This window comes from Chenopodium album, chromosome 26 (assembly GCF_948465745.1).
Source record: "Chenopodium album chromosome 26, dcCheAlbu1.1, whole genome shotgun sequence".
NCBI lineage: Eukaryota > Viridiplantae > Streptophyta > Magnoliopsida > Caryophyllales > Amaranthaceae > Chenopodium > Chenopodium album.
Genome location: NC_137859.1, coordinates 17,753,605 through 17,779,681, shown reverse-complemented (window position 1 = coordinate 17,779,681; position 26,077 = coordinate 17,753,605). Strand labels below are relative to the sequence as shown.

Genomic DNA, 26,077 nt, shown 5'->3' with positions numbered 1-26,077 from the left:
TGGTTTCAACTTGGATGGTGTACCAACAATAGCCAAGTTAAGCTTAGATGGTACTCTTCTTTGATACCTACGAACTCTTAGATGGTATTTATTTTTAATACCTTCAAACACTTAGATGGTATTTCTTTTTAATACCTTCAGTCTCTTAGATGGTACCTACGATTGATACTATCTAATACCTTTTTAATACCAACGAATACCTTACTGGTACTTACAAACTTATATATAATATTATATCAACTAATTTTTACTTGTTTCTTGATTAATGACTTTTATCAGTACTAGTTATCACAACTCTACTACTTATACATCAAAATAAGTTATTTTAACAGTTTAATAGCCCACCATGCTTCGCAATAATTATTATTTAACTAGAGAGTTTTGACCAATACCTGAACTTAGTCGACAATGGAACCTCCGGCGTTCTGAGCTTCCGGCTTTACCAAGGTAGCTAACCCCAACCCTGTCTTCCTTAGATCAGGCTCAGCACAGATCTATTTCGTTTCCTACCTTAGACCGTAATCTCTAACTAAACAATCCTTACTGTGTTTATGATGGAAATATTTAGACAGAAAGATAACTCATTTGATATATAAGGTTTAAGGGGATAACGTTCCCTTCTTGAACTAAACTTTTATTTAATTTGAAAAGATTACAACACTCATATATTACAACACACACACACAAACTGAAAGCTTAAACAGACATAAGCTGAACTAGAGTTTTCTCTACTTTAAGAGAGATGGAGAACCAATCTGTCTCTTAAGGTGAGTATTTTTCTCTAGAGGACTCTCTATTATTTTCAGAGTAATTCTCTAGCTAACTCTTCCAACTCTGCCTTCACTTCTTGATCTAAGCCCCTTTATATAGGGATACAAAGTTACATAGGATTCCTCTCAAGCAATTCTACACCATTGCTTTTTTACAGAGATATTTTTAGACAGATACCATTAGTAAAACGTGGCTACAGTGAAGATTCCTTGCATTATTGCTGGTGTGGGCTCAGGTTTCCATCTTTCTTTCTTCATAATGGACATACATTTGATTGTCTTCTTCTATTCCGAGATCCATCACACATTTGGCAGCATAGGATTCATCCCACGTGACAAAAATCTCAAATAAGTGCTCTTTTCCCTCTAAGGATAAATATTTTCCAGCTTCAACTTGTTCTAGATAATCATACACTGATTCGCCATGTAATACTCCTTCCTCTAGGTAATTCTTCAACCATTCTGGTGCCACTGTAGTAGTATTTCCCACATGTATTATGACTGGTGGTTCTTCCTTTAATGCTATGAACTGGTTGAGATACTGAGCAATATAGAAAAATCCATAAGCTCTTGCTTCTGTAGGATCTTTTACTCGTTTCTGCTGGATACAGATTGGATCTTTGAGTTTGCGATGCACGTCTTCAAACATGATCAGGAAATGAGGAGAGCTAATTTTTCCTTCAATCATTTCGATGTTTGCACTTTGTACTTGGACTTGTTCAACTCTTCCTTTGTATCTTGTAGCTTCATAAATTCTCCTAAAGACATACTTCTGGAATTTTGTGAGTTTTTCAAAGAACGTGGTATTACTATCTGGAAATGGCACAATACTATGGACCATCCCGTAATCCCAAGCTCTGTAGTGCTCCGCTACATAAGGTGTCCTCCATTCAGGTGAATGTGGATGAATTGACACAGTACCCACTCTGGAATTGGTTTTGAACATTATTCTACTTCCCCATAAATCATAGACATCATACATCTTGTATGACCTTGATACGACTAGATCATACCAGAACTTAAAATTATTATCTTGTATTTTATTTAGTATAATATCCTGAATATCAGGAATGAGCCTCAAGATTATGATCATTACTTCATACATTAGGAATCTTCGAACAGCTACATGACAACTTTTAATCAAACCATCTCGGGATCTCTTTTTTGATGAAACGATCATGGCCTCCATCAAGGCCCAAGTGGAGGGTGAAACCCGCTCCATTATCTTATCAGTCTCTTCAATAAGAGTTTTTCTCTCTGCCTCCATCTTTTCTATTTGATGGGCAAGAGGTTTTTCTGATGTCTTGTGCTTCTTCGTCATTAACCAATTCTCTGGTCAAGCTGTCTGCTAAAGAATTCTTTGTTCCCTGTATATGTTCAACAGTAAAAGAGAATTGGTTAAGCCATAATTGCCAACGCAGGAGTCTCCCTTGCGCTTGCATATTAGACAAATTCTTTTTAACAAAACCGAGTATGCCTTTGCAATCTGTTCTTATTAAGAACTGTTTAGGGGCTAAGAAGATTAAGAACTTCTCGATCCCTCTAATAACTGCAAGGATTTCCTTTTACATTGTAGGATAATTTAACTCAGCCTTATTAAAACTTCCACTGCTATATCTGCAAAGTTTTTCTCCTTCTTTTATTTTTAACACAGCGCTCCAGTGCTCATTACTAGCATCTGTTTCAAGGATTAAATCATCTTCACTGGTAGGTAGTGTTAGTACAGGAAGATCTTTACACATAGCTTTTAAATTTTTAACAATTTTAGAATCACAATCCTTCCAGCTCCAAGTTAACTCTTTCTTGAGTTTTTGTTGTAATGGTTTTCTTAATAGAGCAAGATTTTCTATGAAATCAGAAGCATAAGTTAAACATCCTAGAAATCTTTCTAGTTGTTTTCTATCTTCAATTTTATCAGGGAATTTTTCAATCTTTTCTAGGATATGCTTTTGCAATATTATTTGTCCTGCTTTAATTTCTAATCCTAGAAACTCAATTTCTTGTTTAGCATATACACATTTATCTTTTCCAAGGATTATTCCATGTTCAGCACATTTTTGAGTTACAGCTTTAAGATCATTCTTATGCTGTTCTAAATCATTTGAGAATATTAAAATATCATCTATGTAAACCAAACAACAATGATTAAGTTCTCTAAAAATATTATCCATTCTTCTCTGAAATATTTGTGGAGCATTTTTTAATCCAAAAGGCATGACTAACCATTCATAATGCCCTTGAGGAGCACTAAATGCAGTTAGTGGAATGCTTTCTTCTTCCATTTTAATTTGCCAATAACCACTCTTGCAATCCATTTTAGAAAACCATGTGGCTCCTTGTATTCTATTAAATAACACAGTTTTGTTAGGAATGTAATAGCCATCAAAAACAGTATTGTTATTTAGTTGTTTATAATTAATGACCATTCTAGCCTTACCTCGTTTTTCTTCTGCATGGTTTCTAACCATGAACGCTGGACTGTTAAGAGGACTCTTGCTATTCCTAATTAACTTCTTATTCAACAATTCTTTTATTTGCTCATTGAATTCTAATATATCTTGGTAGGTATAAACCATTTGTCTTACTCTGATAATCTTATTAGGATTTGTTAAAGTTATCTTAGCAAATGCTTTATCCTTTTCCCAATGCTCTAAAGGATTTGTTGAATATAATTTTTCACATAACTTTTCTTGTTGCTTATTAATTTGATCTATTAATGATGATTCACACTCAGAAATTCTAAGTGCAACCTCTCGTTGTGTGGGTGTAACCCTATCACCACGCTGGCTGCGCGTAAATTCCATACTCTGATGGGTATAAGCCTTTGATATTTTTTGTATAGGAACAGAATGACCATTAATAGTAAAGATTATCTGATCAATTGTTTGAGTGCATGGGGAGTATAATCTTTGAAAGTTATTTCCTATTATCATATCATGACTTGGCTGATCAGTAGCCCATAAAATAGGAATAACACATCGAACTCCTCCAATTTCTATTTTTAAATCTTCAATTATTTCCGTATGCATCATGACACTATTATTAGCGATTCTAACTTGCATAGGATTTTTAGCCTTTTTCCATAAGAATTTTGGAAATAATGATCTTTTTCCAAAACATGTAGAGCAACCACTATCAATATACGCACATAATTTATATTTATTATAATCTTCGATGCATATATCAATTGGAATATAAATGCTATTAGGATTAGTACTGGTTACTTCATTACAAACTTCCATTTGCATATTAACTTCATCTTCATATACTGGTTCACTCACAGTTTTAGTCTTATATCCAATTACTTTCCTTTTATCAATAGGATTATTTAAATCTTCATTTAACTCAAAACTAGAACATGATCCCACATCAATGCTATGCCTTGCAGGTTGTTTTAAAGCCTTTTTACTCTCATATTTTTCATTTACTTTCTTTAGTAAAACTAATATTTCTTCTTCATCTTCTTCTGACTTCTCATCACATGGTTTCTTTAATTTTATAATCGTAGAGTTTTGCCTACTTAGACTTGGTGTTCTAAAACTCATATTTCTCTGTATCTTAGGTCTCGTAGTTATTCCAATATGGAGTAATCCTGATTCATCAATTAACATTTTACTTGATCTATTACTGGCTGCAGGATTCATAAAGAATTCTTCCCAAGTTTTTTCAATTTCGATTTCGTTAGGATTTACTTTTATAGGTGTAATTTTATTCTTAGGGCCTCCCTCTTGCTCATACTTCTGAGCATCGACTATTTGTTTTTTAAAAGATGTGTCTATAGTGTTTACCAACTTATAAACCACCTTCCATTTTAATTGTATGGGTCGTGTTCCTTTATGCATTTTTACTCCTTCTGTTAGTAGTTTGATAGCTAAAAACTTAGACGCAAATGAGTCTTCTAAACTCACATAATATCTAGGTTCACATATGTAGCTTACCGTTCCTTGACTTAAATTACATGTGATACCACTGATTATTTGATCATAAAATTCTTGATGTCTAACATCACAAATAAAACTTAAGCACTTAACATCTTTGCCAAAGTCTTGTAAAGGAGTTATGTATACTTGTACTGCACCAATATAGATGTAACTATAATTTCCTTCTTCTTTATGTTTTTTAATACTTTTCCAGTTTATGATGTTAATTTCAGCTGCTTTTTGTTCACAATCTTCGATTACTATACTTCCTTCCATTTCTTCACATACATATTTAGTTCTTGTTTTAAAGAAAGAAGTTTTAAATATTTTATCCTTAGTAATCTGAGGAAAATTCCAGCTTTCTTTGTTTTTCTGGTCTAGGTCATTATCTTCAAATGAATATTCAGCTCTTTTTAATTGACCTATAGTCATTTTGCTTTTATCCTCATCATTGTCATCTGATTCTGAGTTTTCTACTTCTTCTCCTTCCATCATATTATTTATTTCTTCGTAATTTTCATCTTCAAACTCACTGTCTTCAGGTTCTTCATTATACTCATTTTCTTCTTCTATTATTTCTACTATTCCTTTATTATTACTTAAAGCTAATTCTAAAGTCTCGTCTTCTGGTATTTCTATGTAATCCCAACTACCTAAGGCTTCCATTAATTTATGATTCGCTTTCTTACATTCATTAGCATAATGTCCTAATTCTCCACAAGACCAACACTTGCATGTTTTCTTCTTCTCAGGACAATATGTTGCTTTTCTGAAAAACCTACTTGGTTTTCTATATTTATGTTTATAGTACTTCTTTTTATAGGTTTCTCCTCTTGATATGTCAAATTTATTTTTCTTATAATTCCTTCTCTTATCATAGTTTTTTCTTTCACATCCATAGTTATTTGGGAAATCCCAACAAGTGAGAAATTGTCTCTTCATTTGTTGAGTTCCTGCAACTTCTCTACATTTCTTTTCAATCCATTTTCTTAAAAAGGCAATTCTGTTTCCTAGGGCATCTCTAGCTAAGAATTTTTCTTTCCATTCCAGATATTTTTCACTAATTTCTTCATTAAGGGGACTTGGTAATTTATCATAGAACATTCCAAGATTTGTCTCATTTTCCCCAATTTTATAATAATATGTTTCAAATTCCATAATGTAACTCTCAACATATTTCATATTACAGATGGACAAATTACTTAATTTTCTTTGATATTCTATTCGTTTTTTATTAGGATCAGCTCTTGGACCAATGAATTCTAACTCAATGAATTGACATAACTGCCTAAACATTCTAGTAGGAGATTCACTAGTTCTTAATGTAGCTTTGACTTCTTCATCTATTCCATCGTACCAATCTTCTACACAGCCATAAAAACTATGTTCGATATAATTTAAGAAATTCTCAGAAGTCCAGTCAGTATTCAGGTTGAGTACACTACTCATGCTCTTTTTCCACTGATCTAAAACATTTTGTCTAAGGTACTCTTTTTTTTGTCGTTTTACTAAATTACGAAAATGACCTTACTAGAGACCACCTTGGGAGGTGGTCTCTAGTTACTTGAGACCAAGAATTCCTCACAAAAACAGCATCAGTCCTAACTTATCTTCTCTGTGCAAAATCTAGCATTAACCGGAACTGCAAGTATATCAAAAACTTGTTAAACCCAAACAAACTGAGAGATAGATGAAGGGAATGGCCTTAACTTGTTATTCTTGTTTATGTAATCCCTTCTCAACACCATTTCCATTCAAATCTTTACGCTCGTCTTCTATTTCTTTCCCTCTTTCACCACATTTTAATGGCCGATTTTCAACAAGACTCACCCCTCTTTCCTGCCAAAGTATTTCCATGGAACCCAACAATACCACCCACTACGAGGTACTTTCTTTTCCTATTTAAGACACCTTTTTTTATTTTAATTTTGGGCGCATCGTATGGTATAATTTCCAATGTATTGTGCAATTGTGCATTGCTTAAGCTTGTGGCAATAGTATAATTTCTATTTCACTTTGATATATCTGTCGACAAAGAATTTAGTATTGAGTTTTTATATGAGATAGATTTTATAATTGTAATTTTTACAATAAGGTAATATTCCCTCCGTCCCTATGGGTTGATTACGCGGGAATTAAGGAAGTTATATCAGAAAGATAAATTTACATGGGGTTGGTAAAAAAATAGAGAGAGAAAGTAATAAAATAACATGAAAAATCAAATTTTTATATGGGGAAGCTAATTTTCACAAATATTGTAGTAAATTGGTGGGTGTTTTAATACAGATGGGTCATTCTTTTTGGGACAAAGTTTTGGCCAAATAAATTTACATGGGGTTTGTTGGTAAAAAAATAGAGAGAGAAAGTAAATACATGGAAAATCAAATTTTTATATGGGGAAGCTAATTTTGCACAAATATTGTAGTAAATTGGTGTGTGTTTTAATACAAATGGGTCATTCTTTTTGGGACAAAGTTTTGGCCAAATGGGTCGTTCTTTTTGGGACGGAGGGAGTACCTGGGTAGAAAACTAGAGATGAATTAGTTTTGATGGTAAGTATAATTGTGAAGTGTTATATTAAAAATGGGCTTTGGCAAGGATGAAAGTACAAATGTTGCAATTAAAAAAATACTGGATGAAACATGATTGCTAGTCTATGTTCAGACACATTTGATTTTTGAGAATGAATTTCACAATTGGAATGTTGTTAGCTCAGGGAAAGGATACACTCATTAGGAAATGAGCCATCAGCCCATTAACTGATATAAAATAGAGCTGTTATCTCAAAGACTGTTAATGTTATTGGGCATAATTGCATGAAGTAGTGTAGTAATGAAGGGTATTACTATATCCTTATTACATATTCTCGTTCCGTTGTTTGGATCAATGGGTCACTTGTCTTGGTTTGGGTTGGTGAATTATTGTATATATCTGCCTGACTAATTCTCTATTTGGTCCTTCACATGTTTATGGTTATAGGTTCAGCCCCAAAAGGAATGCATTTGGTACTCCATCTTTCTTAGAAAGAAGTTATATTATATAATCGTTCCTGTATATTTGTTTATTCCCGGATTTAATGCATCTTCTGGAATCGGTTTCACCCCATTGTACTACCACTTATAATTAATTTTACTAGTGAACTTGGATCATTCCTCCATACCTCTACTCTAGAAGCTAAACTAGTAGAAAAACGGAGAAATTAGACAAAGAAGGATTTTATTCGGAGATTTTAGTAGTCATCTCTCTGCACCTGTGACACAACCATAAGTGTGTTAAGTGTTAACAGTGACAACTCTAGATTTATTAATTATTATTATTTTCCCCCTTTTGTTGGGTGTAAGAATTTGATAGTTTAACATGAGGCTTTCTATCTTATATTTTAATAGCCATTTTTTTTTTTGCCCCCAACTAAATGCTAACATGAAAACCTTTGGAAGTGAAAAATAATGCAGTTTTCTGACGGATCTTCCGATTTGGAGCTAAGAGTGTTGCTAAAAGATACAGGGGTGCAGAGTTCTAAAGAAATACAGGTGGACGTGGATGAAAGTTCCTTAGCTGTAAGAATAAAGCAACCTGGATCCATCACAACATTGATGGAAACTAAACAGCTCTATGACAAGATTAAACCTGGGGAAACTATATGGTAAAAAATATAATATTTGCGTGCTCATGTTCTTTGAACACTCCACTTCTGGCCAACCCTTAAGCTCTAATATTTATGTCAGGTATCTTGATGAGGACCAATTGGTTATCAACTTGAGGAAACAAGACCAGGAGCTGAAATGGCCTGATATCATGGAATCCTGGGAGTCCCTTAGTACTGGTGTCTTTCAACTTCTCAAAGGGATATCAATCTATATAGTTGGTGATTCCACAGATATCAATCAGAAGGTTGCTGAAGAGCTTGCAGTTGGTCTTCGGTATGATCCTCACATTCTAGAAAAATACTTTTTTAATAATTATGTAGGATTGACTGATTGAACTAGCTTTATTGTTTGACTTGTGTATATCTCCTGATTTTATAAGATAAATTTATTGGAAACGAACTGATCGTATACTGAAAGTTTAACCCAGTATCTTTTGAGGTGCTTTATAATTGAAAGTATTCCTAGAGTTTTGGTTCCAGTCATATGTGATTAGCCTCTTTTCCTGCTTTCTTTATCAGTCGATAGTTAGGCTTTGAAATTCATAATTCCCTAAAACTTTTCATACTAGTAAACTGAAAGGTTGAATGACTTAATCTTATCATGATAAGTCAAGGGATGATGCACACGGAGAGAAAGGGTGGGGGGGGGGGGGGGGGGTAGGGAAGAGGGGTGAGGATTAAGGATGTCCTAATTCCGTCATAATAAATTTAGTTTGACAGAGATCTTTCCGCTTCTCAGAAGTGAGGGTAATTTTAAGATGTACCTTTAAAATTCCTGCAAATCCTTTTATTTTTGGGGTGTTAATGTTAATTACCCTCATTCTACAAATGTTTTTGACATCCTTTCATGTTATACACCTTTTTTATGATCTTTTTGGGTGCTGCGTAAACTTGAATTTGAATATACTTTTGAAAAAAATTTATTGGTCTTAACTGGTGAAAGAGAGGAGGACTACTGTAATGGACTGACTTAGTATTTTCTGATTTAAAGACTAATTGATAGATAAAATCTTGATAATTTGATAGATAATGGCTGAAAGCTTACTAAGGCAGTAGGTTTAGCCTACAACTCTCCTAAAAGCAAGTTGAGATTGCAACTCTCTATTTCTAAAAACTCAATTCATGCCTACCTTTACCCTTCCCCCCTCTATCTATTTATACTAAAACTAAGGACTATAAACCTAATAATATTAAATTTCCCAAATTGCCCCTCTAAATATTAGTCTATTACATTGTTGAAATAATAAAATAGAGATGAGATAAGGGAAAGAATAATAAAAGTTGTATTCAATCCATTTAAAATTGTACTACATTGCAACATATATATAGTGCAAAATATAACTAAAAATAAGGAACATAATCCCATGATCATTGATCATGCTAACATTAACCCCCACTAAACTAACCCACTACTATTATGATTCCACTAACATTATAAGGCCCTGTTCTTTTGAGTTTCTGGGCAGGGCAGAGCAGGAGCAGAGCAGATTTCAGCAGAGCAGAGCAGATTGAAGCAGAGCAGAGCAGAGCAAAGCAGAGCCGAGCAGAGCAGAGCAGATTTCATTAATATTAATATTATTATTATTACTAATATTATTATAATTACTAATATTATTATTACTATTATTATTGTTATTATTATTATTACTATTATTATTACTATTATTATTATTATTATTATTATTATTATTTTTACTATTATTATTATTATTATTATTATTATTACTATTATTATTATTATTATAATAATAATAATAATAATAATAATAATTATTATTATTATTATTATTATTATTATTATTATTATTATTATAACTACTACTACTACTACTACTACTACTACTACTACTACTTATACTTACTACTACTACTAAATTTTATTATTAAATATTAATTATAATTAATAATATTTATATTATTAAATATTAATTATATTATTAATATTATTATTATCAAATATTAATTATGTTATTATTATTATTAAATATTAATTATATTATTATTATTATTATTAAATATTAATTATTATTATTATTAAATATTAATATTTAATAATATTAATATTTAATAATATTATTATTATTAAATATTAATTATATATTATTATTATTAAATATTAATTATATATTATTATTATTATTAAATATTAATTATATATTATTATCATTAAATATTTATTATTATTATTAAATATTAATTATATATTATTATTATTAAATATTATTTATATATTATTATTATTAAATATTAATTATATATTATTATTATTAAATATTTATTATTATTATTATAAAATATTATTTATTTATTATTATTATTATTAAATATTGATTATTATTATCATTAAGTATTAATTATTTATTATTATTATTATTATTAAATATACATTATTATTATAATAATTCAATATTAAGTATTAATTTTAAGCAGGGCAGGGCAGAGCAGAGCAGAGCAAAGCAGAGCAGAGCAGATTGAAGCAGACAGAGCAGATTTCAGCAGAGCAAAGCAAAGCAGAGCAGATTTCAGCAGAGCAAAGCAGAGCAGAGCAGCTCTAAAGAACGGGGCCTAAGTTAACTAACCACTAACAATTTGAAGCAAATATTCCAATACACTCCCTTGCTTCAAATTGGATTACAATGACTATTCGATTTTCATGCTTAATCTCAACGAATTTTCTTTTGCTTTTGCAGCATTTTGTAATTCACATCTCATCAGACGCACAATTTTGATGATGCACATTATCACCAACATGATATTCTCGGAGCACTTCTCTCCGCACAACTAATCCTCGACATTTTTTTATTGATGCACTTCTCATCAATTACTTGATCTTGTTGATGCACATTATCATCAACTTACATTCAATGGAGCACATCTCTCCATTAACTCTCTTTGACATTGTCCTCCAATTGGCCATGTCACCTTGCATCATACCAAACATCTTTGGTATTATCTTGTAAACCATCTCTGCATTGATTACGACTTCCACACCTTCATGGGCTAAAAGGGAACCTATCAATACACCACACTAACCATTACTTCCATGGTTAAACACACAAAGAAATACTCACAAAAATATTACACTCGAAAAAAAAATATTGCTCTCAAACAATGAGATCAAGCAGCGTTGCTTGTCTCCTTACTCGATATTTTTTTTTTATACTCTCTATCTCTTTTCTCCTCTTTTTCTTCATCTCTTTTCCTTCCCTTTTTTTTTTTTTTTTTTTTTTTTTTTTTTGTTCTCTTATCCCGGATCTAACCTGAAACTCTTGATACCATGTTGAAACTATAAAGGGAGAAGGGAAAGAATTACAAACTAACTTGTATTCATCAATTCAATTAAAACTAAGTACAATAAAAGCCCTTATATAGGCATAACAAATTAAGGAATAGCATGACCCATATTCCCACGTCTAACTTTAATAAAGCAAAGCTAATTAACCTACTAACTCCACTTAACTCCACATATTTAGCAAACTACATAACAACTAACAAAACATGTTCGTATCCTAAATTATAGCAACTACTTTGAATCAATCCAACATACATTACCGACCCCTTAAAGTTCCACCTTGTCCTCAAGGTGGGTTATAGTCTGCACTCGATTCTCGGTGATAGCAACATTTATCTTTAAGAATTGCGGAAGGAAAATTGGATTTTTAAAAATAGGCTCTTAAAAAATGGAGGATGTGGAATTTGGCTCTTTAAATTTAAGTTAATAAGATTGAGTTTCATAATTGTTGTTTCTTCAAGTATGCAGAAGGAGCTTTTGGCAGAGGTTTGACTGGAATCTCCTTTGGCTTGTGGAGGAAGCCAAGCAGGGAATATGCTAGTAAGGGCAAATTGGGTATACCATATTGGGTGGGAGTAGTACAAAACTACTTCAGTGAACAATCTGCACCTCAATTAAGAACAAAGGCTCCCTTTATGGGCCACCTAACTTCAAGCCCATTTTGTCACATTTCAATTATCTTTTAATTTTGGGGCCTGGATGTTAGGGCCATGCAACTAACAACAATTATGAAACTCAGCCATATTACCTTGAATTTCAAGAGCCAAATTCCACATCCTCTATTTTTTAAGAGCCCATTTTTAAAAATCCAATTTTTTTCCTTCCACAATCCTTGGAGATCAATGTTGCTGTCACTGAGAATGGAGTGCAGACTATAACCCACCTTGAGGACAAGGTGGAACTTTAAGGGGTCGGTAATGTAATAGACTAATCTTCAGAGGGGCAATTTGGGAAGTTTATTATTATTAGGTTTATAGTCCTTAGTTTTAGTATAAATAGATAGAGGGGGGAAAGGTAAAGGTAGGCATGAATTGGGTTATTAGAAATAGAGAGTTGCAACCTCGAATTGCTAATAGGAGAGTTGTAGGCTAATACTACCTTTGTAAGCTTTCAGCTATTATCTATCAAATTATCAAGCTTTTATCTATTAATTAGTCTTTAAATTAGAAAATACTAAGTCAGTGCATTACAACTACATCTGTTTGGTATCCATGAAGACAGTACAACACATTCGTCTTGGTGGGAAATTTGTACGTAGATTCTGTTGTAAGCTTAATTCCTTATCAAGAACAAAATGTATGCCCTGTCAAAAAAAAAAAAAAAAATGAACAAAATGTATGCATAATAAGCTAGGATGTTTTTGTTTACAATTTTTCTTGTATGCTATGTTTGTTATGGGAATAGAATTGGGTTTTGAAGATTATATTGGACAGATTACAATCTTCTCAATTCTTAAATTTTGCCTCTATGTTCCCCGGTAGCTAAGGATCAATGGTTCTGTTAAGCCTACGTAACTATATAATGTTTGATAATGATAAGATTGAAACTCAATCACTTCATTTTATTATTCCAAGACCTCAAATATTTATACAATTACTCTCCTTGAGCCACAAGGAAGAGATTTAGCAAATATAATCATACTAGGAAAGTAATTATCCTTTCCTAAGATAAGCTAGAAAATATGGCTAACAAATATATCTTGCCTAACAATAAGATTTTGTAAAGATACTACTATATCTTTTCCTAATACCCCCCCTCAAGTTGGTGCACTTGAATCAAAGATGCCCAACTTGCTAAGGAGATAATCAAATTGTTGTTTACCCAAGGCCTTGGTAAAAATGTCTGCAAGTTGCTCATTTGTACGAACATGAATTGAAGTAATTAAACCTTCTTGAATTGCATCTCGAACAAAATGACAATCAACTTCAATGTGTTTTGTTCGTTCATGAAACACCGGGTTTTGAGCTATATGAATTGCCGCTTGACTATCACAAAATATAGGAATTGCACGAGGATGTTGGGCCCCTAGGCTCAATAGTAGGCCCTTTAACCATTTCATTTCCATGGTAATAGCACACATGGATCGGTATTCGGCTTCACCGGAAGAAGTAGCTACAGTGGGCTGCTTCTTGGACTTCCAAGCAATGGGAGAACGACCCAAAAAAACCAGCCAGCCTGTAAGGAGCAACGGGTGAGAGGGCATGCTGCCCAATCCGAGTCGCACCACCCATTAAGGGTGAGATCGCTGTCCGTACGCTGCAAGATGCCGTACCCGGGGTGCTTTTCAAGTAACGCACCACTCGTATAGCAGCCTCCCAATGAGCTTGTTGTGGAGCCTTCATGAATTGGGAGAGCACATGTACAGAGTATGTCAAATCTGGCCGAGTAACGGCCAAGTAAACTAGGCGCCCAACTAGCCTTCTATACGGGGGCTATTATCACGACCCAAGCGATGATTTTGCTCCATGGGTGTTAAAGCCGGTTTGGATCCTAGAAGCCCCGTCTCAGAAATTATATCAAGTGCATATTTACATTGACATAGGAACAAACCGGTACTACTCCTTGCTACCTCGATGCCAAGAAAGTACTTGAGAACACCCAAGTCCTTCATATGAAAACACGAACTCAAATAATTTTTGAACAATTTTAAAGCTGTAGAATTGTTCCCTGCAACAATTAGATCGTCCACATAAACAAGGACATTAAGTTGAATTGAGCCCTGTGTATAAGTAAAAAGTGAGTAGTCCGGGTAAGATTGAACAAAACCATACTTCTTCAAAGCCGTAGTAAGCTTAGCAAACCAACATCGAGGAGCTTGTTTGAGACCATATAAAGACTTCCGAAGACGACAAACAAGACCCGGTTCATCAGTGGTAAAGCCCGAGGGAAGTTTCATGTATACTTCCTCATTTAAGTCACCATGGAGAAATGCATTATGTACATCCATTTGATGTAATTCCCAGTTCTTTGCAGCGGCAATGGCAAGGAATGCACGAACTGTGGTCATCTTGACAACTGGAGCAAACGTCTCATCATAATCTATGCCTTCGGTTTGATGATTACCAAAGACAACTAATCTCGCCTTTAATCTTTCAATGCTCCCATCAGAGTTGTATTTAATTTTGTACAACCATTGACTTCCAAGTGCCTTCTTCCCGGGAGGTAATTTCTCCAAGGTCCATGTGCCATTATCTTCAAGGGCACGCATTTCTTCCTTCATTGCTTGCTTCCAACCACTGTCTTGCATTGCCTCTTTAAATGATCGCGGCTCCTTTCCACCTGTTATTGCTGCAACAAAATTTCGGCGTTTTGCAGAAAACTTATCACAACTAACATAATGTGCTATAGGATACGGCATACCTGAGGGAGGTGGAACGATTGGTTTAGGAGGATCTTTTGATGGACTATTTCGAGCCACATTAGTATGAGTAACAAACCCCTTGAATCTTGTCGAAGGAATTTTAATACGATGCCCACGCCCCATTAGATCGGGTGCCGTGGCATCCCCAAGCTCCTCCTCCCTACCTGCTGCCGTAGTAGGGTTTGGCGGTGGCGGCACAGCCACAGGTGGCGGCAGCAGTGGCTGCCCATCGTCACCCTCATCAATCGGATAAAAATAATCCGGATTATCACCAAAATTAATAGTTGCATTCATACCATCAGTATTAACATCTATATTTGTGCTTTCGGCATCCAAATAAGGGTAAACATCCTAAAAAAAACGAACATCTCTAGACACAAAAAATTCCTTTTTATCAAGATCAAATAAATACCATCCCTTCTTCCCAAAGGGGTACCCAACAAAGATGCATTTACGACTACGACTTGCAAATTTATCGCCCTTTGCCCGTTGATTATGAGCAAAGAACAACGACCCAAACACACGTAGTTCACTAAAAAGAGGTGGGGAGCCAAACAACATTTCATAGGGTGTTTTATTGTTTAGAAGGACCGAAGGGGTACGATTAATAACATGGGCCGCAGCTAAAGCACACTCCCCCCAAAAATAAATTGTTAACCCCCCTCGGAAACGAAGAGCACGAGCAACATTAAGAATGTGTTGATGTTTTCTCTCTACCCTCCCATTTTGTTGTGGGGTTCCTACACAAGAGGTTTGAAATAAAATACCCTGGCAAGGAAATAATTTTTCAAACAAAAAAACTCGGTACCATTATCACTGCGTACAATCTTTATTTTCTGTGAGAATTGCCTATCAATCATATCAATAAACGACATGAATACTCTAAAAACTTCCGTTTTCTCAATCAATAAATAAATCCAAACTGCACGAGAGTAATCATCTACCAAAGTTAGAAAATAATGAGCACCACAAGAAGAGGGTTCGGCATATGGTCCCCATAAATCACAATGTACTATCTCAAAAATACGGGAAGCTTTATTTTCACTTAAAGGAAATTTGTCTCTAGTGTGTTTAGAACGATGACACACTTCACAATCTTTATTTAAATGCCCACTAGAACTACTAAGAAAAGGAAGGAGTTTTACAACTTTTTCGGAAGGATGACCCAAACGCCTATGCCATAGCTTCAAAGTGTCTTCAACGGATATAGCCGCTATTGATGCCTCCTCCCGAAGATAATATAGTCCATCCTTTAGATCACCCGTTCCAATCACCTCCCTCGTGCGTTGGTCCTGTATAGTACAAATTGCAGAGTTAGTTATGACTTCAGAATTAGTAGTAGTGCACAATTGTGAAACCGAAATCAAGTTACAGTTTAATTTTGGAACAAAAAGGACATTATAAAGAATAATTTTGTCCGTTAATTTTACGACCCCTTCTTTCATGGCAACTACACTTTGGCCATCCGGGAGTCCTACATTTCACGAAGGAACATCATGGACCTCCAATAAACAAGAAATATCGCCGGTTACATGATGGGAGCAACCGGTGTCGATGATCCACCTACCATTCACATGATGGGGTGGTGGGGGTGTATTGTCATCGCCAGGCATGGCGGTAGAAGGTTTAAAAAAAAAAAAATATTGAAGCAACCTTAGCTCCGATACCATGATAAGATTGAAACTCAATCACTTCATTTTATTATTCCAAGACCTCAAATATTTATACAATTACTCTCCTTGAGCCACAAGGAAGAGATTTAGCAAATATAATCATACTAGGAAAGTAATTATCCTTTCCTAAGATAAGCTAGAAAATATGGCTAACAAATATATCTCGCCTAACAATAAGAATTTGTAAAGATACTACTATATCTTTTCCTAATAGATAAAAATTTTAAATGTTGGTTGAATATCAAGTCTTCCTCTATTATCAAGTAAACGACACTTTTTTTTTTTTTTCGGTTGTTAACTCTAAGTTGAAGGGTTAATTTAAAAATCAAAGCCTTGAACTGAGGTTTATGAGTTATGACTTCAGTTAAAGATCTTGTCGATGTTTATAATAGGATGTATTTGAGTTTGATGTTCTCTCTTAGTAGGAGGATGGTGAATTCCTTTAACAATCTTAAAATTCTCCTGTCTTCTGAATTAATGAGAGACACAAATGATAAGGACAATGTAATGCCACAAAGAATAATAGTTGTCATATAAATTGCATTATAGTTGAGATACTATAATGCCGAATGAGTCAAGACCACAGTTGTTAGGGTCACATTATTGTATGCACTAAGGTTTGAGTTCTTAGCATCAGCCTCACTATTTCTGTACTTTCTCCCTTTTGTCACAGATTTTGCTATCTTCCTTTTACTTATCTAATTATTATAAGTTTTATATACATGGGTTCTAATCAGGTATACACCACTTGATACGAAAGGCTTGTTGGAAACATTTGGAAAGCAAAGCATAGAGTCCTGTAAGTTTACACAACTCTGGTGTTGCTATATATTGGATTGGATTGCAAAAAGAGTTTTCCATAATTTTTGCACACTGCTGTTCACTCTGTTGTTATACAAATGTGCTCTGAGTGGTCTGGTGTATTATTCTTGGTATTATTGTTTCTCGGAAATCTACCAATGCAATTAAATTTACTTCAATGGTAGAACAATAAATGTACGTTATTAAGGTATGTGTTCAAGGGTGGTAAATTTTAAAAATGTTTTCTGAGTGACACGTGGCAGAGTATTGTGGATGCCTACGTCTTTTGGAAAAAAAGATAACAGATTTAGATGTTTCCGTGGTTGTCTGACTATAGGAAGAGCTATGGTTTTTACACATGAAAGTGCTCTACTTGTGTTGGATATGAGAACTTAGGTACTCTCTCAAGTGTGCTTGTAACTTTGTAAAAGTATCCAGTTATGTACTGCTTTGTCCTGTCCAAATTAACACGTGTAAATTTCCCTGTTATTAATTTCTTTTATAATACTCCTTTTAGTAGTTCAGAAAATGCAAGTATTCATTTTGTATCACTCCTAAAATATAGATTTCACTCCAGTAATGCCTTTTACATAACTGGCCTAATGTAAAATCTATTAGTTGTGACCTGGGTGAAAGGCACCTATTTTAGGAGCCTATGGAACAAGGAAAGAGATTGAGAGAGATTGAAGAGGGACCCCTTGTAAAGAGGAGAGATAGAGAAACCCCGAAGCCAAAAAATGTAATGTTACAGCTATTATAAAATTTATTAAGGATTGTGTTGCAACTTAAAAAGAACGGAAAATATAAGTGTCAAGGATTGTGAAGCTGTCCTCCAGGGTCTAATACCAGTCAAAGCAGGACAGTCAAAAATTTTTGGCATTGAAATTATTTTTTATTTTTTTTTTATTTATCACCAAGTATTACAAGCTTATAGAATCTAAATCACTCATCATCACTTAGAACTCATATAATTTCTTCGAGCATTGAACAATTTCCGCAACTCACTATTATACAGAAAGCAGTAGTAAGAAGTCCTAAGCATTGATAAAAGTGTTTTAGAACATCCATATACATATATACACCCTGCACTCTTCAATAACTGATACATGAAATTTACAGACCCATATGCTGCTAATTCAGAAGACCACAGCTCTGGCCACAAAGAACTGAAAAATCTACTGTTTGCTGTCACTAATTTCAAAATGCATAGCCCTCCATTACAATAATAAACGCTCTCATCTTATCTGTGAATGCTTTCTCATTTTGCTGCGGCTATGTAATCTGCTAATTTTAATGAGGTACTGTTGAGAACTTGTACGACCTTGTGGCTGCTAATCTCAGCAGTACAATCATGTACTGGTCTAATGTAACCCAACAGCTACAATATAAATCAATCAATCAAAGCCTTAATCCAAGTGGGGTCGGCTACATGAACCAAAAGTGATTATTCTGTATAGTCATCCACAAAAATCTTCCTCCTCCGTCCCTTACAATTAAATGCTTTATTCTCATGCAAATCCATATACTTCATATCCTTCCTAACTCCTTCCAACCTAGTCATTTTCTGTCTCTCTCCCTCGTTTAACCCAATAGCTACAATAAACCTTTCTAAATTGCTGTAGAGTATTTACTGGTGGAAATCTGTGTTCCAATTCAAGATTTTATCTGTAGTAGGCAACCAATATTGCAATGCAAGCCAGTAGTGACTCTTAGGGCTAGTCTCGTTATTTACGAGCTACTACTCTTTATCCACTTTCACTGAGGAACCACAGAGCAGCTTATACATTATCAGAATAGGAAAAAGCCCTGTGTTATCTAATGTCATCAACCATTTATGTGATCTAGTTCCCTACTATGTATGAGCTTGTTCGTCACCCAAGAGATATACTTCTAATGGAAAATTGTCCAAATTCCTAAAGCTGCTATGATAGTTATTTTTTGTATCTCACCCTAGCTTAATCTTTTTTATTTTTCAAAACTTAAAACATTATGTTCCATTTGCTGATATCTTTTATATCCCAACTACCAGCTACTCTGGTAAGCACATTTTCTCTCTAGCAACACCACCTTTCTCTAACTATCTTGAGGTAATACCTTACATCACTCCACTTTAAGAATTTGATTGGTCTTTGTCCATGATGGAATACTCTTTAATGATTGATGCACAGGTTAGGGTTATATGTGTGTGGTTGATCATGACACCAAAGTATATCATTGTATACTTGATTTTATGCTGCATGACTAGGGGTGAGCAAAAAAAAAAAAAAGGGTACCCTCAATCGCAACCGAAACCTGTTAATAACCGTAAGTTTTGGAACCTGATTTTCGACACGAGGTTTTGGTTCCAATTCAGGTTCTCAATTTTTTGGAACCAAAACCTATAGGGACCTACCCCCTTGATAAAAGATATCACAAGTTTAAAATAATACACCAATTCAAGCCCAATTTTTAAAATAAAAAATATGAATATGTATTAAATTTGCTAAACAACTGGTTTAAGTTTGTTGTTAAGCGAGTTGTAAACGTTATAAATTTTTGACATTTACCACTAAAACTTTTAAACGTTTTGTTTTACCACAAAAAAGAAGTAAAAATTGTTTTTTACCCCCCGCCGTTAAAAACCTAACGGAATTTTTAAAATTCTTCGATTTTCGTGCCAAACACATGGCCTTTAGGGGTTTTGGGGGCATTTTGGTTATTTGGGTCCAATTTGAGGTCATAATTGACAAAGAATGATTAGAAATGCTTCCTTTCGCGTGTTTAAAAATACCTCAATTTGCATGAAACACGCAAAACAAGACATTTCCGATCATTTTTTGTCACCTCAAATTGAACCAAAGGGCCAAAATGCGCCCCTAAACCTATGAAGAACATGTTTGGCGCACGAAAATCGAAGATTTTTTTAAACCGTTAGATTTAACAGTTTTCTTGATGGTAGGTGGTAGAAAACAATTTTTAGAAATTTTTTTGGTGGTAAAATAAAAAGTTTTGGTGGTAAAAAACAGTTTTTCGATTATTTTTGGTGGTAAAAGTCAAAAAATCCTTTGTGATGACCCTGATTTTTAAAAATTATATACAAAAAGTTTTTAAGTAAATTAAAAGATAGAGTACTCTGAATCGGAACAGTTCTAGTTCTCAATTTCCAGTTTCGGTTCCCAAATTGAGGAACTTGTTGCAATGGGTTCCGATTCCGGCTCCAAGAAATTCAACAAGGTTTCCTATTATTCTCACCCCTGCTTATGACACTACCAATGCTTACTTCCTTTATACACATCAAACTGCCCTTTTCCTTTGATTCACGATGCAAGTTATATATGCTACTTAAAAGATTGAAATGAAACTCAATCCCAGCCTTTCATGGTCATTCACTCTACAAATGAGAAGAGAAAAACTCGATTTACTCTTATTTTCCAGCATTGAATATTTCTGTTTCATATCTCGATAACAATGATCAAAATAAGGGGCTACTAGCAAGGAATTTTGTCTGAGATACAAGAATTAATTATTGGAAATGGTATCAATTGTATCCAAATATTTGAGGAAAAGTTTTGTTTCCTAGTAGACTAGTATCAATATCTTCTTCAACTTTCTGTTACTTGATGAGTTTTGTTGCTGAAATTGCTTTTCTAGTGAAGTATCTTTGATAATTAATACCATTAATTTGACACATTGCTATCCAAGTTTCCAACTCTTCTGCACCGTTCCATGAATTCCGTCGTAAAGGAACATAGATGCTCAGAAATTTTCATGTCCCTCTCTTTCCTTTTCGGCTTTTTGAGTTTGCCTTTGTAGTTAAGGTATTAGTTGCGTCGTTGATGGGATCATGCCTACCACCCCTAGGAAACATTGCATCAATGAATCATACTCACTTTTGAGGTACCGTATCACCCTTTTTTCTTGTTTTTCGTCCACTTTCATTGTTTTTTTTTTCTTTCTTTGTCAAATTTCTCTGTGGACATTTCTTGATGATGGTTCATGTCAAACTAATTAAATCAATAACACCTATAACCATGTGTGAATATAAGAAGTAAATACTTATAACACAAAGAATTCTCCAGGACCTGTCTTCGTTTAAGATATCCTAGGCATTTCCTATAACCATGTCTGAATATAACACAGAATCCTCCGGGACCTGTCCTTGTTTGAGGTATCCTAGGCATTTCTGAAACCCCAACTGTTTCCATGTTAATGAAGCCCAAAATTGGCTGGGAATTGAGGTTTTCCTGTTTCTTAAATGAATCCAATCTTTAGGCCCAAGTCATTATATGCTACATAGTTCAAGATTGAGCTCTAGCTTCACATTGGATGCTCAGTCTATTGCTTAGCCTAGAATATGTTACAAGAGTTTGGACATTGAGGGCTTCCAAAGTGAAGTCGCTATTCGTTAAATCATTAATTTTAAAAATACTACTGTTTCCATTTGTCTACTTGCTGTGCATTTTATCTAGACTCTCTAGCTGCTTATGTTCGCCTCCAGTTGCATTGTTTGTCAGTTCTCATGCCGCCTTTAGTGCTGTTGTATACTTCTATCATACTGCATTCAATTTTATAGCTCTTCACTGATACTTTTATTTTTTATTACTTACCTTTTGGTGGTATGGGAGTAGGTAGAGGTGTGGTAAAAATTACTATTGTAATAGCTTATATATGAATTGTTACATTATCCTGATCTAGTAGTGAATCAATAACTGCTTTCAAATTCAGGGGTGAATACAGATGGATCTGATGCTGTGGCAGAAGCAGAGGCAGCAGTTTTAGAGAGTCTAAGTAGGTAAACTTCAAGCATAAGCAAGACCTTTTTGTTATGTTTTATATTTGTGAGAAGCTCCCCTTTATGATTTCATGGTTGCACAGCCATGTTCGAGCTGTTGTTGCAACATTAGGTGGCAAGCATGGAGCTGCTGGAAGAGCAGACAAATGGCGGCATCTTTATGCAGGATTTACAGTCTGGTTGTCACAATCTGCAGCAGCAGGTACTTCAATCTGAAATTTGAATCCAACAACATCAAAGAGTTATTTTAAAATGGATGGATCAGCAGCGTGACTCAAATGTATATCTCCTTTGGTCATCTGCATAGATCCTCTTCATTTATTTCACTTTTATCTGCATTCCTACTTGCTTTTACAATTCACGTCAAATTGACTCCTTCCATCCAAGTCATTACAAGCTTTTGACATGGAGGCTAGGGACTCTCTTGGTTATGTCTTAAACTAGCTGATGGACTCAGCCTTTGGTGTAGCAATTTTTTTTATTTTTTATTTTTTAATTTTTTTAAATTGTGGTGTGAATTGTCAAACTTTGAGACAACCTAGAGATTATCTTGGACATTCTGCAGACAGCCTGATTAGAGAATCAGCTCTCCAATTGCTCCCAAATTTTATTGAAATGGATGTGCTTCATTCATATTACCTTAATATGTAAGGTCTATGAGTCTCTAATAAACAAATATTAATGCTCTCATATAGTCTCATTCATTCTGATGATATAGATTCATGAGTTTTTTTTTTTTTTTTTTTTTTTTTTTTTTTTTTTTTTTTTAAATAATTTACTGTATTTACTTATTTTGTTTTGCTGGCATTATTTTTTTTTTACTTGGCTACACAACTTTGCATGATTAAATTTCAAGATAGCTAAAGTCTTTGCTCAAAGTTTCACATACTATTTGCACTGCAATTACCTCATTCAGACCTGACAGGTGACACTCCTTTTTAATTCAAACTTCTATAATCAGGCTTAAATCAAGGTATGCCAATTTTAGTTCTGGTGTCTACCTTGACTTCTTATGGAAGCAGAAAAAAGTGTCGTCGGAGTTTTATTTAATTTTTGACAAGTCAGTTGTTGTGACCAGTATAATTGGAGAGCAGATGTCTGACCACCCTCTTCTCTTACCCTGTAACCTTTTAACCCTTCTTTTCTTCAACCCACAAATACATGATAAAAATGCTCCTAATACCAACATAAATAGCTTATAACAAATCCAACTTTCGTTGCATTACTCTTATGTCTCTATGTGAATATAGGAGGCTGAGAATCAATATTAGAAACTCGAAGAATAGCTGGTTACTGTAATTATAAACCAAGGCACATGGGTTGGTGTCTGACATCACACTTTATCAACTTTATTTTTAATTTTGTTTGACCATAAATGCAGATGAATATTCAGCCAAAGAAGAGGCCAAAAAGCAAGTCTATGAAGGCTCTGAATCTTATTCAAAAGCAGATGTAGTAGTCAAGTTTGACAGTTGGGATGCTTGTTATGCCAAAGCTGTGGCCCAGGCTTCCTTGAGTGCTTTAAAACAGCTAATTTTATCTGATAAAAAGCTCCCAGGTATGTGTCATCTTAACTATTGCATTTTGTTTCAGTTGATTTACAAGTGTATAGTGTCATCAGAGAGGATTGACCTTGTTGAGTTTTTCTATCCGATCAAAAAAGAATGTTTGCGTGATTTATATTACTCTTTCCTCAAACAATTTCTCAGCTTTGAGACTTAGGGCTTGTTTGGCATCATTTTTGGTTTTTAGTTTTCTGTTTTTTTCAAAACTAAAAACCAAAAACAGGAAACAAGAAAAAGGTGTTTCCACTTTTTTGATGCCAGTTTTCAAAAATATTATGATATTAATAAGTTTATATAATTTTTGATTCATTATGCGGCATATATCATATACTTTCATATAACAAAAAACCAAAAAACAGAAAATCACAGCAATGCCAAACGAACCCTTAGTAATTAACTTCATTTTGTCGTTAGTATCTTTGTTGGAACAACTCTGGTTTTTTTTTTTACAAAAAGAAACAAACAAGTAGTGAGCGTTTGTTACATAAAGGGGTGTTCATTTATTATAATTTCTACAGAGCTGGGTTTTGAAATACTCATGACACTGCTTTGGTTAACCTCCAGATTCAAGTCACATTCACAGTAGATGACTCCTCTACTAGATGTGTTCTTTGATTTGGTGTTGCCTCCTCCTTTCTCCCCATGATAGCAACTTGGTGTAGGATGAGCAGTTCACCTTATCGTGCTCCCTCTTCCCATTAGGGAGAGAATTCCTGTTTCATTCCAATTCATAATTGCGCCATTGGAACATGTATGGCTTTGTGTGACTAATAGAGTGGTAGTGTTTGCTTACATAGGATTGAGGAAGTCATATTACTGTCTTAGCCAATATCATATGATAAGGTTATAAACCTAGTGTAGAGAATTATGTTTTGTTTTGAAGATTTGCTTCCTTTGTTACTCCATTTCTGTTCACAAATTGGTTTGCGTCATGTGTTTCTTTTATTTGTCCCCAGACATTGACTCTAAAATTCTTTCTTGGTTGTAGTTATATTTCTTAGGTGTGAAGCAATTAACACTTATAGACGTTCTCTCAATCTTTGTTCGACTGAATCTGCCTTTAAGCCTTCCTTTGATGTATAGGCTATATGGCTTGTGGATAATCATAACGTACTTGTATAGAATGCCTTAATCTTGGGTTTCTCTTATCCAATTGACATAATCAATAAGTATTGGGATGGTATGTTATCTTAAAATTTATGGCTGTATAGTTTGTGGGTAGGCTTGACAGCGTTTTTTCTTTTTATATTTTGGTGTATGTATTTTCCAAAATTTTTTTATTGTTAGTAATATTCAAACCAAAAAGGGTAAGGAATATGTTTTCCAAAAGTTGTGAAAATGTTAACATCATATGGTATGATATGGTATGGGAATACTTGATTGGGATGAAATGAAAAGAAAATTTGACAACTTAATTAAGAGATAATGAATTTTCACAAACATTGAATTAGAATGCTTATTAAAAAAACATTCCATGAATTCAATGTTCGAAATTGCCATGTTTTTTTCTCTTCTACCCTAATTTCAGTTGTGGCTTTGGTTGTATGACACTCTGACTAATTGGTTACATATCTAAAGATTTATGTTAATGATAATTTCACCTTGGGTAATATGACACTCACGAACTAATGCTCTTTTCAGTGACAAACATCACTTCTTGAACTTAAAACTAGGACAATTGTACCAATACTATGTACTACATTTCTTCTTTATGCTACTAATTGGGCAAAATTATGTTAGTTTCTTGAGGCTAATTTGAAGCTAAAATTTAACCATGTCTTGTTTAATCTGCATTGTCTTTTTTCTCAGGTAAAAAGGGTCTATATATAAGACTAGGATGCCGTGGGGATTGGCCAAACATCAAGCCTCCTGGTTGGGATCCTTCATCGCCAACTGATACGCCTACTAATGCATAGTAGATTTGTAGATGAATTGCTTCTCCGAAAATAGATCTTTAACTTGAAAATGTTGTCTCCTTCATGGGGGGTTGCTTGTTAGGGCTTCTGAGTTGTAACAATCATGGTATCCTCATAACTTTATGTTCAGCATATGTATTTTAGAACATTTATGATATAATAAAGTGCTTTGAGTTTTCTAATTGGTCGTTTTGATTTACAGTCACATGTTTACAAGAATATTCAAAGGTTTAAATAGATGCAAAAATTGCAAAAAAAAAAAAAAAAAAACAAATGACACTCTATTGTTTAGGGTCTATAGTGCCTTTAGGCCAAGGTGGTTAATCTCTTTATAAGTTCTCATTCACTAGCAGTGTGCCAGT

At 34.0% G+C, this 26,077-nt stretch overlaps 1 protein-coding gene across 1 annotated transcript; it reads left to right on the top strand.

Moving 5' to 3' along the window:
- Nucleotides 1-6,280: 6,280 nt before the first annotated feature.
- LOC145618165 (putative inactive shikimate kinase like 2, chloroplastic) lies at nt 6,281-25,897 on the top strand. Its single transcript, XM_081672955.1, has 8 exons — nt 6,281-6,575; nt 8,143-8,333; nt 8,416-8,610; nt 17,400-17,461; nt 22,168-22,234; nt 22,318-22,436; nt 23,616-23,792; nt 25,609-25,897. The coding sequence occupies exons 1-8, from the start codon at nt 6,381-6,383 to the stop codon at nt 25,713-25,715; spliced, it is 1,113 nt and encodes a 370-aa protein (XP_081529081.1). The 5' UTR covers nt 6,281-6,380; the 3' UTR covers nt 25,716-25,897.
- The last annotated feature ends 180 nt before the right edge of the window (nt 25,898-26,077 follow it).